The sequence below is a fragment of the Rattus rattus genome, chromosome 2 (genome assembly GCF_011064425.1).
Source record: "Rattus rattus isolate New Zealand chromosome 2, Rrattus_CSIRO_v1, whole genome shotgun sequence".
NCBI lineage: Eukaryota > Metazoa > Chordata > Mammalia > Rodentia > Muridae > Rattus > Rattus rattus.
In genome coordinates this window covers 174,654,538-174,674,151 of record NC_046155.1, presented here as the reverse complement: position 1 = coordinate 174,674,151, position 19,614 = coordinate 174,654,538, and the positions used below count along the sequence as shown (strand labels likewise).

At 38.3% G+C, this 19,614-nt stretch overlaps 1 protein-coding gene across 1 annotated transcript; it reads left to right on the top strand.

Annotated features, from left to right (window-relative positions):
• Positions 1 to 735: 735 nt before the first annotated feature.
• Positions 736 to 1,689, top strand: LOC116894716 (vomeronasal type-1 receptor 1-like). The gene has a single exon (XM_032896414.1). It carries the CDS (start codon positions 736 to 738, stop codon positions 1,687 to 1,689), a length of 954 nt encoding a protein of 317 aa, XP_032752305.1.
• The last annotated feature ends 17,925 nt before the right edge of the window (positions 1,690 to 19,614 follow it).

The window sequence follows — 19,614 nt, the reverse complement described above, 5'->3', positions numbered from 1 at the left end:
CTTAAGCATTTTAAAGATAAAAGATGAAAAATTGATCTGTGCAAAATGTGATTTTTCCTTTCGTAAACACTGGTGTTTCCTCAAAGGTATATGGTAAAATGAACTTTTTTGTCAGGTACAGAGCTTCACAGCACTTTATCAGAGCCAGGCCAAACCACTGAAGTTTCCAGTGATTGTGTGTAGAGCTTTGAATGTGTGCCTACCAACAATGCTGTTCAAAGTTCTTGTGCATCTAAAAAGGGTCTGCTAATGTTAATTTTCATGACAGACATTTTTTGATGGAAGGAACATTTCTTGATGAGTTAACTATACTGGCTCTATCTGATGCTGTAATAAAAATTATAACCAAACATAACGTAGAAATGAGAGGAATTTGTTTTTTTCTTATTGCTCCATAAAGATAGTCTATTATGCCAGGTGAGATAACGGAACCATGAAAGAAGTGCGAGGGAGCAACAAGAGACTGGAAGATAAAACACACAAGAAAAATCACAGAATATGGGGCCAAGCTCTCCACACTCAAGTCTTCCTTCCTTCCTCCCAGTGATAGCCATTCTCCAGCAAGGCATCATTCCCTGAAGAATCATAATGTCATAAACAGTGCCACCAACTCTGTAGAAATTATTCAAATACTGTAAGTCTCTGGGGATTTTCTCATTCAAACCACCATAAGTAACTATCCATCATCATATTTCTCTGATTCAAATACAGGAAACTCACAGTTCTCTCCTAGAAATGGATGCCTTATTTACCATTAACTTAAACTGGGGAATGATGTTCCTCATTCAGACCACTGCTGGAATCCTTGGCAATTCCTTTCTCTTTCATCTGTATAACTTCCCATTTTTCACTGCACAAGTGAGGCGACCCACAAACTTGATTATCAATCAGTTTATCATAACAAACAATCTGGTTCTTCTCTCCAAAGGGATCCCTCAGACAGTGGCCACATTTGGACTCACAACTTTCTTGGGGGAGGCTGGTTGCAAACTTAATCTCTATTTGTACAGAGTGGCCAGAGGTGTCTCTCTCAGTACCACCTCCCTCCTCAGTGGCTTTCGGGCCATTAAGCTTCGCCCCAATATGTCTGGGTGGCTGAGCCTCAGAATTAGGTCCTCAAAGTGGATTGGCACCTGCTGTTTCCTTTGCTGGATGCTGCACCTCATGCTCAATATACAGGTAACTAAGATTGTAAATGCCCCACCAAATAATAAAAACCTGACTACCAAAGGAATCCACAACTACTGTTGCTTAACCATTCCAGAGAGATTGGGTTTCTTATTCTCAGGAGTGATTTTCTCCCTGAGTGATGTAATGTGTCTGGTCATCATGGCATGGACCAGTGGTTCCACGATCCTTGTCCTACACAAGCACAAGCAGCAAGTACAGTACATCCATAGTCACAGCTTGTCCCAAAAATCTGCTCATGAAGACAGAGCCACACAGACTATCCTGCTCCTAGTGATCATGTTTCTCTTCTTTTACTCTATATCTTCCATCTTATCACTTTGGATAACCCAAACTGAGCACCTAACACCCTGGCTGCTAAATATTTCTATACTGATGTCACTTGCCTTTCCAACACTCAGTCCCTTTGTATTCAATTGCACTGATTCTCATTCTTCTCACTGTTGCTTCATTTCTAATATAAAGAAAGGACATAATCCAGCTATGGTCTCTGCATTTTAATCTTCCTCGAGAACATCTGCCCTTTTTTGTAGTCACCTTTTCCTAATATTTGTAAACTTGTATTTTTATTTTCATGCTTGTTTATACATAAAACTTTTGTGTTATAATATTAAATAAAATGGTTATTTTTGCTTCTTGTTGCTTGTCAGTAAACATGGTTGAAATGTAAACAAATGCACATTTATGTTCTAAAAATTCCATACAATTTTTATGTAAGCATGTGATGTTCCCACTCTTGATCCTACAGCATTGGATTTGGAATACAAGCATGTCCTCAGCTATTTATCAACTTAGATATCAGTTTAGACTACAGGTGACTCTGTCTTCAAAACAGAATAGCATTTGTTTTATTCCCCTCTGTTTATTGTCCTTGTATCATCCCCAGGTCTGCAGCAGAGCATTTGTGGCAACCATGCCTTTCCTCACTTCCTATGTCCGGTCAATTCCACAAATCTCCCTAGTTCAATTTTTCCCTCCTCAGTTGGTACTTTGCTCCAGTCCCAAACTGCAGCACACACTTTAAACCAACATAGGGTTTCTTATGCTCATGCAGGCCAACAATTAATCTGGAGACAGATTCAGAGCTATGGGAGATTGAATGGAAATGGTTATGTAGGTAGCACTACTAGGAGATATAGCCTACTTAAAGTAAGTCTAGCATTGGAGAGAGTGTGTCACTGGGACAGGGCTCTGAAGTTTCACAGGCTTAAGCCAAGATTGGTGTAACTTTGCCTTCATGCTTCCTTACGGCCCATCTGCAGACCTCTCAGCTTATCCTTTTGATACCATATCTGCCTGAATGCAGTTGTACTTTTTAACATTATCACAATGGACTAAACCTTTGAATATAAGCCAAACTTCAGTGAAAGTTTTCCTTTAGAGGAATTGCCATGGTCATGGTATGTCTTCACAGCAATAGAAATTTTAAGAGAACACCTCTCCTGCTTCTGTAGGTCCAGTTGCTCCAGTCTCATCCCAAGTTCCCTAGCAGGAAATCTGCTATAGTGTTCCATTCCACTTTTACCCCATCCAAAAGGAAAAACAAAGATCTCTCCTAAATGTCTTTCCCCAAAGTCTCCCAACTTCCCAGTTTCCAATATCATTTGGTATTCTCTAGAAACACACTAGCTAAGCTGAGGTGAAGAAATGTCTAGAAGCAGTTCCCTATCAATTAGAATGCAGCCACCACAATCTCCTAACATCCATACTGGAAGTACAAACCCAGGAACAATTCACCCTTGCAACAGAGACAATATATTTTGTCACTTATGTATTACATTCTATGATCCAGAATTGAGAAATGGGACCTCATAAAAATGCAGTCTTTGTAAGACAAAGGACATTGTCATTAGGAAGAAATGGCAACCAACAGATTGGGAAAAGACCTTTACCCATTGTACATTCGGTAGAGGACTATTATTCAATATATACAAAGAGCTCAAGATCTTCGTCTCCTATGAATCAAATAAGCCTGTGAAAAATAAGGTACCAAGCTAAATAAAGAATTATCAGCTGAAGAATGTCCAATGGTTGACAAGTACTTGGAGAAATGTTCAACATCCTTTGTCATCAGGGGAATGCAAATCAAAACAACCCTGAGATTTTACCTCACATCAGTCAGAATGGCTAAGATCAAAAACTCAGTTGACAATAGATGCTGGTAGGGATATAGAGAAAGAGGAACACTCCATTGTTGGTGGGATTGCAGGCTGGTATAACCACTCTGGGAATCAGTCTGGAGGTTCCTCAAAAAATTTGACATTGCAATACCTGAAGACCCAGGTATACCTCTTCTAGGCATATACCGAAATGGCACTCCAACATACAACAAAGTCACATACTCCACTATGTCCATAGCAGCCATCATACTCTCCTAACATCCAAATTGGAAGCAGAAACAAAGGAACAATTCATCCTCACAACAGTGATACTACTATATACCACTTGGACATGCAACAATCCAAATCAAAGATGTCTAGGCCTCTGTGTTAAAATTCAATCAGGGGAACAAGAATACGTTTGAGAGGGAATAGGGAGGCAAAGTTTAGAACAGAGGCTGAAGGAACACCAATTCAGAGCCTGCCCCACATGTGGCCCATACATATACAGCTGCCAAACTAGATAAGATGGATGAAGAAAAGAAGTGCAGGCTGACAGGAACCAGATGTAGATCTCTCCTGAGAGACACAGCCAGAATATGGCAAATACATCAGCGAATGCCAACATCAAACCACGGATCTGAGAACGAGGCCCCCATTGAAGGACTCAGAGGAAGGACTGGAAGATCTAGAAGGGGCTTGAGACCCCATATGAAAAACAAGGCCAACCAAACAGAGCTTCCAGGGACTAAGCCACTACCCAAAGACAATACATGGACTGACCATGGGCTCCAACTGCATAGGTAGCAATAAGTAGCCTAGTAAGACCACCAGTGGAAGGGGAAGCCCTTGGTCCTGCCAAGACTGAACCCCCAGTGAAGGTGATTGTTGGGTGGAGAGTGGAAATAGGGGAGCACGGGGCAAGGAACACATATATTGAAGGGTAGGGGGTTATATGAGGGGGATGTTGGCCTGGAAACCCGGAAAGGGAATAACAATTTAAATATAAATAAGAAATACCCAAGTTAATAAAGACGGAGGAAAAAAAAAACTCAATCAGTAACAGTCAGGGAAATATATCCCCAATAGTGTCTTTGTATCCTGCCACAGGAACGTTGCACAGATGGACATAGAAATCTGCAGCTGATGGGTGTGATATCATGAGGAACATCTCCTGGGTGAGACAGAGAACTGGAATAAATGGGACACCCAAAAATCAATGGGTGACTCAGTACATTGTGCATATGGAACCTGAAGAGGATACAGGCAAAACCTGCATAGATACAAACACACGCACAAAACAGTCCACCCAAAATTATTTTTTTCTTCAGGAAATGTAGGCATAGGAGATGGAACAGAGACTGACAGACTAGTCTACTAAAAAAAATCCAATTAACATACATCACATGGACAAACACCAATTTCTATCTGTATGAATGATGCTCTGTTGAGATTCCAGACAAGAACATGGTAGTCTCTGAGAGACTCCATCCAACAACTGACTTAGGCAGATGCAGAAACTCACAGCCATAGATTGGATAAAGCTTGGAGACACATAGTTGGATGGATTGTGGTCTGAAGGGGATAAAAAATCCACAGGAATCCCAACAGAGTTAACTAACTGGAATGCTTGGGTCTCTCAGAGTCAAAACCACTGACTAAAGAGCATACGCCAGCCAAATTTAGGCATTCCCATGCATATGTAGCAGATATGCAGCTTGGTCTTTATGTGGGTCCCAAACAAATGGATCTGGAACTATCCCAAAAACTGTTGACTGTACATGGGACATATTCTTCTAGCTGGCCTGCCGTGTCTGGCTTCAGTGGTAGAGAAAAGACCTGTGCTCAAAGAGACTTGAAGTTCCAGGGAAAGAGGATATCAACTGCTCAAAGGAGAATGAAAGAGGAAATGAGGAAAGGATTGAAGGAGGGAGTGACTTGGATACAGGCAGTGAACAGTATGTAAAGTGAATAAGTAAAAAGTAAAATTAAATCGAATAAAATCAATTTACCACCAAAAGTCATCAAAAAGGTAAGGAAGGACACTTCATACTCATCGAAGGAAAAATCCACTAAGATGAACTCTCAATCCTAAATATCTATGCTCCAAATACACGGGCACTTACACACATAAAAGAAACTTTACTAAAGCTCAAAGCACACATTGTACCTCATACAGTAATAGTAGAAGATTTCAACATCCCACTCTCATCAATGGACAGATCATGGAAATAGAAATTAAACAGAGACATAGACAGACTAAGAGAAGTCATGAACCAAATGGACTTAACAGATATTTACAGAACATTCTATCCTAAAGCAAAAGGATATACCTTCTTCACACCACTTCATGGTACTTTCTGCAAAATTGACCCTATAATCAGTCATAAAACAGGCCTCAACAGATACAGAAAGATAGAAATAATCCCATGCTTCCTATCAGACCACCACAGGATAAAGCTGGTCTTCGATAACAATAAGGAAAGAATGCCCACATATAAATGGAAGTGGAACAATGCTCTACTCAATGATAACCTGGTCAAGGTAGAAATAAAGAACGAAATTAAAGACTTCTTAGAATTTAAAGAAAATGAAGGTACAACATTCCCAAACTTATGGGACACAATGAACGCTGTCCTAAGAGGAAAACTCACAGGTCTGAGTGCCTGCAGAAAGAAACAGGAGAGAACATATATCAGCAGCTTAACAGCACACCTAAAAGTTCTAGAACAAAAAAAGCAAATACCCCAAGAAGGAGTAGAAGGCAGGAAATTATCAAACTCAGAGCTGAAATCAACTAAGTAGAAACAAAAGGACCATAGAAAGAATCAACAGAACGAAAAGTTGGTTCTTTGAGAAAATCAACAAGATAGATAAACCCTTAGCCAGTCTAATGAAAGGACACAGAGAGTCTGACCAAATTAACAAAATCAGAAAGGAAAAGGGAGACACAACTACAGAATAAGAGGATATTTAAAAAATCATCAGATCCCACTACAAAAGCATATATACAACAAAACTTGAAAATCTGGACGAGATGGACAATTTCCTAGACAGATACCAGGTACCGAAGTTAAATCAGGAACAGATAAATAATTTAAACAGCCCCAAAACTGCTAAAGAAATAGAAGCAGTCATTAAAAAACTCCCAACCAAAAAGAGCCCAGATGCGTTCAGTGCAGAATTATATCAGACCTTCATAGAAGACCTCATACCAATACTGTCCAAACTATTCCAGAAAATTGAAACAGATGGAGCACTACCGAATTCCTTCTATGAAACCACAATTACTCCTATACCTAAACCACACAAAGACCTAACAAAGAAAGAGAACTTCAGAACAATTTGCCTTATGAATATCGATGCAAAGATACTCAATAAAATTCTTGCAAACCGAATCCAAGAGTACATCAAAACAATCATCCATCATGAACAAGTAGGCTTCATCCCAGGGATGCAAGGATGGTTTAATATATGAAAAACCATCAACGTAATCCACTATATAAACAAAATGAAATATAAAAATCACATGATCACTTCATTAGATGCTGAGAAAGCATTTGACAAAATTCAACACCCCTTCAGATAAAAGTCTTGGAAAGAATAGGAATTCATGGCCCATACCTAAACGTAGTAAAAGCCATATACAGCAAACCAGTAGCTCATATTAAACTAAATGGAGAAAAACTTGAAGAAACCCCACTAAAATCAGGGACTAGAGAAGGCTGCCCACTCTCTCCCTACTTATTCAATATAGTTCTTGAAGTTCTAGCCAGAGCAATCAGACAACAAAAGGAGAACAAACAGATACAGATTGGAAAGGAAGAAGTCAAAATATCACTATTTGCAGATGATATGATACTATATTTAAGTGAACCCAAAAGTTCCACCAGAGAACTACTAGACTTGATAAACACCTTCAGCAATGTGACTGGGTATAAAATTAACTCAAATAAATCAGCAGCTTTCAAGTACACAAAAAAGAAACAGGCCGAGAAAGAAATTATAGAAAGGACACCCTTCATAATAGTCCCAAATAATATAAAATACCTCAGTGTGACTTTAACCAAGCAAGTGAAAGATCTGTTTGATCTTCAAGCCTCTGGAGAAAGAAATTGAAGAAGACCTCATAAGATGGAAAGATCTCCCATGCTGATGGATTGGCAGGATTAACATAGTAAAAATGGCCATTTTACAAAAAGCGATCTACAGATTCAATGCATTCCCCATCAAGGTTTCAAACAAGTTTTTCAGAGAGATAGACAGAACAACTTGCAAAATCATCTGGAATAACAAAAAACCCAGGATAGCTAAAGCTATTCTCAACAATAAAAAGACTTCCGGGGGAATCACTATCCCTGAACTCAAGCAGAATTACAGAGCAATAGTGATAAAAACTGCATGGTATTGATACAGAGATAGGTAGATAGACCAGTGGAATAGAATTGAAGACCCAGGAATGAAACCACACCTATGGTCACTTGATTTTTCACAAAGGAGCCAAAACCATCCAATGGAAAAAAGATAGCATTTTCAGCAAATGGTGCTGGTTCAACTTGAGGTCAGCATGTAGAGGAATGCAGATTGATCCATTCTTATCATTGTGGACAAAGCTTAAGTACAAGTTGAGGAGGGACCTCCATATCAAAGCATATACACTCAAAGTAATAGAAGAAAAGGTGGGGAGGAACCTTGAAAACATGGGCACTGGAGAAAATTTCCTGAACAAAACACCAATGGCTTATGTTCTAAGATCAAGAATCGACAAATGGGATCTCACAAATCTACAAAGCTTCTGTAAGGCAAAGGACACTGTTGTTAGGACAAAACAGCAACCAACAGATTCAGAAAAAAATCTTTACCAATCCTACAACTGATAGAGGACTCATACTCAAAACAGACAAAGAACTCACGAAGTTAGATGGCAGGGAGACAAATAACCTTATTAAAAATGGGGTTCAGAGCTAAACAAAGAATTCACAGTTGAGTAATGCTGAATGGCTGAGAAACACCTAAAGAAATGTTCAACCTCTTTAGTCACTAGGGAAATACAAATCAAAACGATCCTGAGATTCCACCTCACACCAGTTAGAATGTCTAAATTCAACAACTCCGGCAACAGCAGATGCTGGCAGGGATGTGGAGAAAGAGGAACACTCCTCCATTTTGGTGGGATTGCAGACTGGTACAACCATTGTGGAAATCAGTCTGTAGATTCCTCAGAAAATTGGACATTGCACTACCCGAGGACCCAGCTATATACCAGTCTTGGGAATATACCCAAAAGATGTTCCAACATAGATCAAAGACACATGCTCCACTATGTTCATAGCAGCATTATTTATAATAGCCAGAAGCTGGAAAGAACCCAGATGCCCTTTAACAGAGGAATGGATACAGGAAGTGTGGTACATCTCCACAATGGAATGGTACTCGTCTATCAAAAACAATGACTTTGTGAAAATCAAAGGCAAATAGATGGAACTGGAAAACATCATCCTGAGTGAGGTAACCCAATCACAGAAAAACACGTATGGTATGCAGTCATTGATAAGTGGATATTAGCCCAAATGCTAAAATTACCCTAGATGCATAGAACACATGAAACTCAAGAAGGATGACCAAAATTAGAAGGCTTCACTCCTCCTTTAAAAGTGGAATAAGAATACCCTTGGGAGGGAATAGGGAACAAAAGTTTAGAACAGAGGCAGATGGAATGCCCATTCAGAGTCTGCCCCACATGTGGCCCATACATATACAGCCACCAAATTAGACAAGATGGATGAAGAAAAGAAGCACAGGCCGACAGGAACCGGATATAGATCACTTCTGAGAGACACAGCCAGAATATGGCAAATACATCGGCGAATGCCAGCAGCAAACCAATGAACTGAGAACAGGACCCCTGTTGAAGGAATCAGAGGAAGGACTGAAAGAGCTTGAAGGGGCTTGAGACACCATATGAACAACAATGCCAACCAACCAGTGCTTCCAGGGACTAAGTCACTACCCAAAGTCCATACGTGGACTGACCTTGGGTTCCAACTGCATAGGTAGCAATGAGTAGCCTAGTAAGAGCACTAGTGGAAGGGGAAGTCCCAGGTCCTTCCAAGACTGAACTACCAGTGAACGGGACTGTTGGAGGGAGGGCTGTATTGGGAGAAGGATTGGGAGGGAAACACCCAAAAAGAAGGGGAGGAGAAGGGGTTAGGGGGATGTTTGCCTGGAAACCTGGAAAGGGAATAACAATTAAAATGTAAATACGAAACACCCAATGTAATAAAGATGGAGAAAAAAAAGTAAAATTAAACAATAGAAAATGAACAAATCAATCCAAGACCTGAAGTTAAAAATAGAATTAATGGTAACACTCTCAGGACATTCAGGAACTGAAAATTTTAACCAATAAATTATCACAACAGATGGAAATAAGAATGTCAGGTTGTTGGGAGCAATGCCTTTGAAGCCCTCCATTGTTGATGTTATTATTATTGTTATAATTAAGTATGACTGGCTTCATGGAAAATCCCCAGCCAGCTGCAGAAGACTAATACAAATCTGCTGGTTATAATAATCATATGATAAAGATACCCAATGTGATGACCTGTAACCTTTCTGAAAAAAACAACATCCTACTGACTAATAGATATGACAAACCTGTGACTTTTCTGACAACCTGTCAACACCAGCCTACTCCCTGACCACACGAATATTGTGTCCTGGGCCTGTGTAAATGTTTCTTATTTCCACCCTCCCTCTGTTACCCATGTTATGGTATAAATTCAGCCTTGGGGAAAAATAAAACTGTCGCTTTGATCAGACTCTTATCTTGGTGTCCTCCTTTGTGTCCCTTGTCCCCCATTCTCTTCCAGGTACCCCCGAAATTGTCGCTTACATCAGGTCTTGAAGATCCTAAGGACAAAATGGATATAATGGTCAAAGAAAATAGTAAATTTAAAAATCCTGATATAGAATATCCTGGAAATCTGGGACACTAATGAAATCTAAGAGTAATAGTAATAGACGAAACAGAAGTCCATGTCAAAGGAACAGAAAATTTTTTTAACAATATCATCAAAAGAAATTCTTATCCTAAGGAATAAAATGCTAATAAAGTTTCAAGAGGAATACAGAACACCTAACAGATGGAACTAGAAAAGACAATTGAACTCTTGTCACATAATCAAACACTAATTATGCAGAATGGAGAAATACTATTGAAAACTTCAGGAGAATAAACTGAGCAACATATGAAGTCAGACCTTTTAAAATTATATCTGACTTCTCAATATAGATTCTAAAAGCCAAAAATGCTTTGTTAAATTTCCCATAGAATCTAAGAGACAGTGGATACCAGAGCAGACTACTAGACCTTGCAAAACTTTTAATTACCATAGACAGAGTAAAGAAGATATTTGTCAAAAATATCAAGAACCTCCTCATAAAACCAGATACACAAAATCTAATAGAAAAATGTGGGGAAGAGCCTCAAACACAGAAGCACTGGTGATAATTTTCTAAACAAAGCATCAGTGGCTTATTCTCTATAATCAAGAATTGCCAAATGGGACCTTATAAAACTGCAGGCTTCTGAAAAGCAAAGGATCCTGTAATTACGACAAAACACAACCAACAGTGTGGGAAAAGATCTTTACTAATCCTACATCTAATAGAGGGCTAATAGCCAATATATACAAAAAGGTCAAGAGGTTATACCCCCAAGAACCAAATAACCCTATTAAAAATGGCCTAGAAAGTAAACAAAGAATTCTTAGCTGATGAATATGGAATAGCTGAGAAGTACCTGAAGCAGTTTTCAACACCCTTAGTCATCAAGGAAATGGAAATAAAAGCAACCTCAGATTCCACCTCACAACATTCACCGTGGCTTAGATAAAAATATTCCAGTGACAGTACATTATGGTGAGGATGTGGAGAAATAGGCATACTCCTCCATTGTTGGTGGGATTGCAAGCTTTTACAACCACTCTGGAAATCTTCTGGAGGTTCCTCAGAAACTGGATATAGTATTACTGAGAACCTAGCTATACTACTCCTAATCATATACCTTAAAATATACTCCAATGTATAACATGTACACATGCCGCCCTGTATTCATAGTAGCCTTATTTATAATAGCCAGAAAGTCAAAAGAACCAAAATATAATTCAATACAAGAATAGGCACAGAAAATGTTGTACATCTACACAATGGAGTACTATTCTCCTATCAAAAACAATGACTTCTTGAAATTTATAGGCAAATGGATTGAACTAGAAAGTATTATCCTGAGTGAGTTAACCCAATCACCAAAACACCACTTTTCAATGAAAAGTGGATATTAGCCAAAAAGCTCGAATTATCCAAGATACAATCCAGAGACCACATGAAGCTCAAGAAGGATGACCAAAGTGCGAATGCTTCAGACCAAAGGGGGAACAAAAATATTCATAGGAGGAGTAATGGAGACAAACTTTGAAAGAGAGCCTGAAGGCATGGCATTTCAGAGCCTGCCCCACTGGTCATCGAGCCCATATAAATACAGTCATCAAACTGAGACAATTGATGAGGCCAAGACTTCATGGTGACAGGAGCCTTATATGGCTGTCACCTGAAAGTCTCTGCCAGCGCATATCAAACACAGTAACGAATACAAACCATTGGTCTGAAAATGGGGTCCTCACTGGAGGAATTAAAGAAAGGATTGTAGGAGCTGAAGGGGCTTGCAACCCCATAAGGACAACAATACCAACCAACTAGAGCTCCCAGAGTCTAAACCACTATGCAAAGACTACACATGGACAGACCCATGGCTCCATCTGCATATGTAGCAGAAGATGGCCTTTTGGGCACCAATGGGAGGAGAAGCCCTTTTTCCATCCAAGGTTGGACTGCCAAGTGTAGGGGAATGTCAAGGTGGGGAGCAGTGAAAAGGGGGTGGTGGTGGTTGGGGATAGGGAACACCCTTATAGAAGAAGGAGGAAGGGAATGGAATAAGGGGCTTATGGAAAGGAAAACAGGAAATGGAATAATATTTGAAATGGAAATAAGAAATATCCAATAAAAATAAATTTTATAAATGGAAAGAAAGTGGAAAATAAGAAAAAAATACCCCCCAAAAGTATCTCTTAATGCTAGAAGAACAATTCTAAACTAAGGAAGTTAGCTACAATCACGAACACGCATGGAGTAAGTAATCTCAGACCAGAAAAATCATAAAAATGGAAGTGTATGCATATCATCCCTAACATTATCAAGAAGAATAAAAAAAAAACAAGAATCAACTATCATTATTCATTGATATCTTTCGATTATCTGTCTTAATCCATCACTAAAAAGACATAGAGTGACCGAACGAAGGTGAACAGTGGGCCTATCCTTTTGTTGCATCCAAGAATCACAGCTTGACATGAAAGATAGACATTAACACAGGGTAAAAGGTTGAAAAAGATAGTGCAAGTAAATGACCTAAGAAACAAGCTGGTGTAGCATTGTAAGATCTAACAAATTAGACTTTAAATCAAAACTAATGAGAAGAAATAGAGACTTGTTCACTGCCTCAGGGACCTATGTGATCCTAGGAGCATGAGGACTAAAAATGAATGGACCAATGTGTCATGCAATAGATGATTTTTATTCAGAGCATCAAGCAGTTTCTATCCTGAAGCTTAAGGAGGATCATATGAGTAAGCTATTCAATGACAATGATAAGCTACAGGGTGTAAAAGGAGTATGTAAGGACATCTGAAGTCAGCTCATGCCTATCTCATACACCTTAGAAGACCATAAAACCACATTCCAAGAACAATTCTATGTTTTCAAAGAAATCGAGGCCAAAATACCCTTGTGTGGTTTGCTTGGAGTTTTTTTTTTTACAAGCACTCAAAATTTTCTTTGCACACCTCTAATCTTTGACTATGTTCTGATGTGCTCCCACTTTTTATTTTTCAATAGCAGAATATCTGTATTAGTTTTGATTTAATATGTTTTATATAAACTTATTGGTGATTTTTTTTGCATATATATCTCCTAAGGAACCAAATTATAATATTAGATCCATGAAAGAATTGTGTGTAGTACTTTCATCAAAAAGCAATCCAAATTATGTCAGGTATTGTTAGATACAGGATTACTCAAATGAGAATAATCTAAGTAATAGCATGAGAATAAGTTTATATGTTTAGTAGTTCTTTTTTTCTTTCTTTTACTGGATATGTTATTACTTACATTTCAAATGTTATTGACTTTCCCGGTTTCTCAGACATAAACCCCCTATCCCATCCCTCTCCTCGTCTTCTATAAGGCTGTTCTCCTTCCCTTCCACCACCCTTTCTCACTCCCTGATATACCTTTACACTCGGGTTCCAACCTTTGAAGGACCAAGGGCTTCTCCTTCTATTGCTGCTTAATAAGGCCATCCTCTTCTACATATGCAGCTCGAGCCATGGGCCAGTCTATGCATAATCTTTGAATAGCCTGTTGGGATCAAGTGCAAGGACTGAAGAATTTCTCTCTCCTCCTAGAATTTTACATAAATAAGTTGGTGCACATAAACATGTGGATTTTGTTGAGGTTGCACTGGAATATTAAATAATTTTCATGATTCTGGGAGTACTTGGTAAACTAATTCCCTCTCTCTGTTGTACCCTAGCTTCCATAGATTGTAACGTTTGCTTTTGTATAAGTTTCTTAAATCCACATGGGGAAATATAGAAAATAATAACGTTAGGTGCATTTTCATGTTACTCCATACATACTTCAAGGTCAGTTTCAGGCTATGGAGGATACTTATATAAAGAAAATTCCAGTATATGTGCTGAGGTTGTCATCACTGTTGGCATAAATGTCCAATTAAAGCTGAAGGGACCAAAAATTGAGCAGGGATCTTTTCTATTTGTTATTGTGTCTTCAATAACTGTATGGACTCTATCTCAAGCTTCATTGAACTTTTCTTATTCTGGAATTGAAGGGTTTAGTGGGAAACAATGTGTAAGCAATCTAGTAGTTCTGGCTTTAATATTAGTGCTTCTCCTTCCTTTAAAATTGTTGAGCAAACTTGACACAGGCAAAACCTTTGCTCTTTTCTACTCCATTATTCTCACTCCTGTATTTCTGTGAAGGTCCCTACTCTCTTGTCTCATAAGCAGCTTCAGGTCCATGACTCAGGATATTGCTACTCTAGAGCCTGTGGTAATTGGGAGAATGGGAATGATAAATGAAGCATACTCAAATGTCACGAAATAGCCAATATCATTAAGTGCATCAGGCAATTTATACTCTGAGAGACAAGAATACTTACCTGAGTGTGGTTATGAGCACAAGCACAAGCCATATTGGGGGAAAAATAGTTTCATAGGTGCATATAAATAACATTAACTGAAGTAACTCCTATCCCCTACACTGGGAAGTAGCATGAAACCACATTCCAAGAACAATTCTGATTTTGAAGAAACTGATCACAACCCAGTAGTTGAACTGTTTTCTGACAGGGGAGGATACTACATACTCATCCAAGACAGACTCAACTAGGAGGAAACTGTAATTCTTAACATCTATGCACAAACATAAAGGCCACCAACTTTGTAAAAGAAGCAGTACTACAACTTAAGTGACATGTAGACCTCTGCCCAATCATAGTGGAAAAATTCAAAACTAGACCTCCACTGATGGATAGGTCATCCATAGAAAAATTATCAGAGAAATACTAAAGTTAACAGACATTATAATCCAAAAGGACTCAACAAATATTTACAGAACATGTGATAAAGACAAAAGAATATGCCTTCTTTTCTTCACCTAATGGAATTTCTTCAAAGGAACACATAATCAGAAATAAAGCAAGTGTGGGGAGGCATAAGAATATTGAAATAACTTCCTGAATCGTACCAGCCCATCACTGATTATGTTTGGATTTCAATAACAAAAACAACAGAAAGCTAACTAACTCCTGGAAACTAAACAACTTTCTCCTGAATGAAAAGGAGTCCAGGCAGAAGTAAAGAATGAAACTAAAAAGTTTCTAGAATTCGATGAAAATGAATAGCTCTCATACCCCCAAAAATGTTACTAATAAAATTGGATGCCTGGATATGTAGAAGAATGCATATAGATTCATACTTATCATAGCTGACAAAACTCAATTCCAAATGTAACAAAGACCTCCACATAAAATCTGGTACACTGAATCATACAGAAAAGAAAGTGGCAGAATAGTGTCGAACTCACTCTTTGGCAGAGGAGACGATTTCTCAACATAACACTGTTAAATTATGTACTAGTATCAACAAGGAATAAATGGAACCTCAAAAAACTGAAAAGCTTCTGCACAGTTAAGGGCACTGTCATTTAGACAAAGTTGCATTCTGAAGTATAGGAAAATATTTCAGTTTATTCACAACTGAGAGATAGTTAATATCCAAAGTATAAAAAGGACACAAGAAATTTGACCTAAAAATAATCCAATTAAAAATGACGTACAAATCCAAGCAATGATTTTAAATTGAATATTTTCAAGTGACTGGAAAAAACTAGAGAAGGGTTCAATATCTGTAGCCACTCCAAAAATGGAAACAAAAAATATTTTTGATTACATCTTATATCTTTCACTATGGCTAAGATCAAGTATAAACTCTTGCTGGTACGGTTGTGGAACAAGAGGAACACTTCCCCATTGTTGATAGGTATGAAATTATACAATCATTAGGGAAATCAGTACAGCAGTTGCCCAGAAAAAGAAGAGTTCATCTATGTCAAGACTCAGCTCTACAACTCTTGGGCATATATTAAAAGGATGGTTCATCCTACTACAGAGTCACTAGCTTAATCATGTTTATTGCTACTCTATTCATAATATCCAGGAATGGGAAACAACCTAGATGTCCCTCAAGAAAAAAATGAATAAAGGAAATGGGGGATATTTACACAATGGGGTATTTTTCAGTTCTGAAAAAATAACATCGCGAAATTTTAAGGTAAATGTATTGAACTAGAAAAAAGTGATTCCAAGGGAAATAACCTAGTCCCAGAAAAATAAACCTAGTATGCATTCACTTATATCTGGATATTAGCAGTTAAATAAATAGTTACCAAGCTTCATACCAACCAATAGAACTAGAGTTATTAGCTATACAAGAATACAGGAGAGGGGATATATGGATTTTCCCATGTGAGAAAATTAGAATAGATTTTAGTAGTTCTCTTGAACATGGTGTAGGAGATAAAAATGGGAGAAACTACTGGGATGTGTGAGGAGCCATTGGATTTAAGTATAGGACTGCGGGGAGAAACAACTAGAAATGAAGGGCATCTGAGTATCAGTGTGGAAACTTGTACAGTGTAAACTTCCTATAATGCCTAAGGCAATCCTAATGAATTCTCCAAATAATGAGGAAGACAGAACTGTCTCCTATAATGCTTTAGGCAATCCTAATGAATTCTTCAAATAATGAGGAAGACAGAACTATCTATTTCATGTGCCTAAATGAAGTTTCCCGTACTAGGACTGGATTTCATCCAATTGAGTTGCTGGCCCAAAGTGTACAATGGGAATTCCAAAACTACCCAACTCCAGGTTATTGTCAATAAAATAGGTAGCTCTCCACAATCTGAAGTCAAGGAGCCTTTGCTAAACACAACATCTACTCAATTCATTGAACATGAAGTGAACGTGAGACCTATATAGAATCCTCACCTCTATGTTCTAATGTTTTTGACATTGAAAGAAAGGTGGTCTGAAGACCATGAACGGTGAAATGTGAACAGGAGCTCAACCACAAAAACTTTGATCTATGATCTTTCATACATGAAATATATAGTAGGGCAATAGTGGCACAAACCTTGTGTAAGTAACCACCTGATACTTGCTTTGACTTAAGGACCACTCCATGACATAGAACCCACACCCAACACTGCTTTTCTTACAAAGAACCAAAGACTAGATAGATCAGAACCCCAGGGAAGAGCCAAATAGTACTTATCTTAAAAGAAAGTTACAATAAAATGACCCCTAATAATAATGTCCTATACTCACATCATTGCTTTATTCAGACATCTTTAGTGAGACATTTTCTTGCATCAGAAAGCAGAAAATACAGAGACTCACAGGCAAAACTTACAGAGCTTACAGAGAAAAGAGAGAGAGAGAGAGAGAGAGAGAGAGACAAAGAGAGAGACAGAGAGACAGAGACAGAGAGAGATAAGAGAGAGATGAGAGAGAGTGAATGTTAGTGAGGATTAAGGATAGGAAAGTCAGAAAGAAAACAGACACAGGGCAGATATATACATATATATATATATATATATACATATGTGTGTGTGTGTGTGTGTGTGTGTGTGTGTGTGTGTGTGTGTGTGTGTATGATATCTGCTTTCATCTGGAGGCCCCCTTTTTTGTTTCACCAAGGTTGACAGAACATTCAGTCCCTCACCTTGAACCTCAAGTGTATCTCTTCCTCATATCATTCCATCTGTCCGGAAGTCAGAAAGTCTGCCAGCAGACTGTGAATTGACTTGACTCTACCTGGAAGGAAGACTTTCAGAGAAGCAGGCAAAATACCTCCGGACAAGAACTCAGGGAACCCAGTAGAAGTGGAAGCACATGAAGTTGGAAGAATATAGAGGATGGAGGACACCAGGAGAACAACAGTCCTTAAAACATTTGTGCCAAGCTCACAGAGACTAAAGCACTAATCACAGACCTACATTGTCTGGACCAGGCACTTTGCACATATTATCATTTTGTTTAGTAATTTGGTGTGAGAGCTGAGTGTGTGAACAATGTGTCTCTGATATCTGTGCCTTTTCTTGGCGATCTTTGACTTTACTGTTTGCAGGAATTATCCAATTTTGATGGAATGGTTTCTAATTTTATCCTATGGTAGTACATTTTAAAAGGCTTTCCTTTACCATTTAGATGCCTGTGTTTTCTTTTTTATTTTATATTGAAAAAAAGAAATGGGATGGAATCAGAGAGATAGAAGGGAGGAAATGGATGAAGAAGAGGGATTGGAAGCTCTATTTGGATTATAAGTGTATGAGCAAAGGATCTATGTTCAATTAAATGGAAAAATACATCCATAATAGGTAATATCAGACAACAAATAACAACTACCACAACAAAATTACCATTCAACTTACTAATTTCTTGCTGTGGAGGCAGAGATTTGTAATACCAGCAATCAAGACAACAAAAGGAGCATCAGGAATGCAAGGTCCTTATTGAATTCAAGACCAATTTAGGCTACAGGAAACACCGTCACGCAAGCAAACAGCATCCAGTCATTTGTGTCTAGTCTAAGGAGTTGAAAAAAATTCCCAAACTGAGTTTTTATGGTTTTTCCAGTAGCTAGGAGTTGGAATCAACAGAAATGCCAAAGGATGGAAGAATAGATTAACAAATTGTTATATATATATATATATATATATATATATATATATATATAATTATATAATTCATGGACTGGCATTAAACTAAGTCGATTGACTCTGACAAAAGATAACTACATATCTCTATTCATACATGGTACTTAACAGAAAGTCATAGAGTCTAAAATATAAATTTGTTGTTCACCAGAACTGAGGAGAATAGGAATTAGGATATCAGTGTTTAATGGACACAGTTCCTTTCTACATGATGTAAATTTGCAGGGCTGCAGGACTGTGAGGGAAAAAAGTAAAAGAATATATTTAAAACTAGACCTCTACTGAATGTAGGGTTTTTAAAGATTCAAAGCTGTAGGTTGCTGTTTTGTCCAATCCACAGCAAACAACTATTTACAATAGCCAGAAGCTGGAAAGATCCCAGATGTCCCTCAACAGAAGTATGGATACATTATTGTTCATTATTGTGGTGCATTTACACAATGGAATACTACTTATTTATTTATTTTTATTTATTTTTATTTCTCTACTCAGTTATTAAATATGAATTTTGCAGGCAAATCAATGGAACAAGGGAATATCACCCTGAGTGAGGTAATCCATACCCAAAAGGACATATAGGGACATGTACTTACTGATAAGTGGATATTAGCCCAACAGGTCAAATATCCATACTAACTCATAGACTATCTGAAGCTTCACAAGGAGCAAGAACAAAGTCTTGATGCTACAATCCCACTTAGAACAGGGAACAAAAGAATCACATGAGGCAGAGGGAGGGAGGGATCTGGGTGGAAGACGGGAGGGAGAGGAAAAAGGGGGGACATGACCAAGAATGGGAAGAAACAGGAGAGAAGTCCACAGGGCCAGGAGTGTGATTAGAAATCAGTGGGGTGTGGGGAACTTGGGGAACAACTCAAAAGTCCTAGACACCAGGGATATGAGAGGC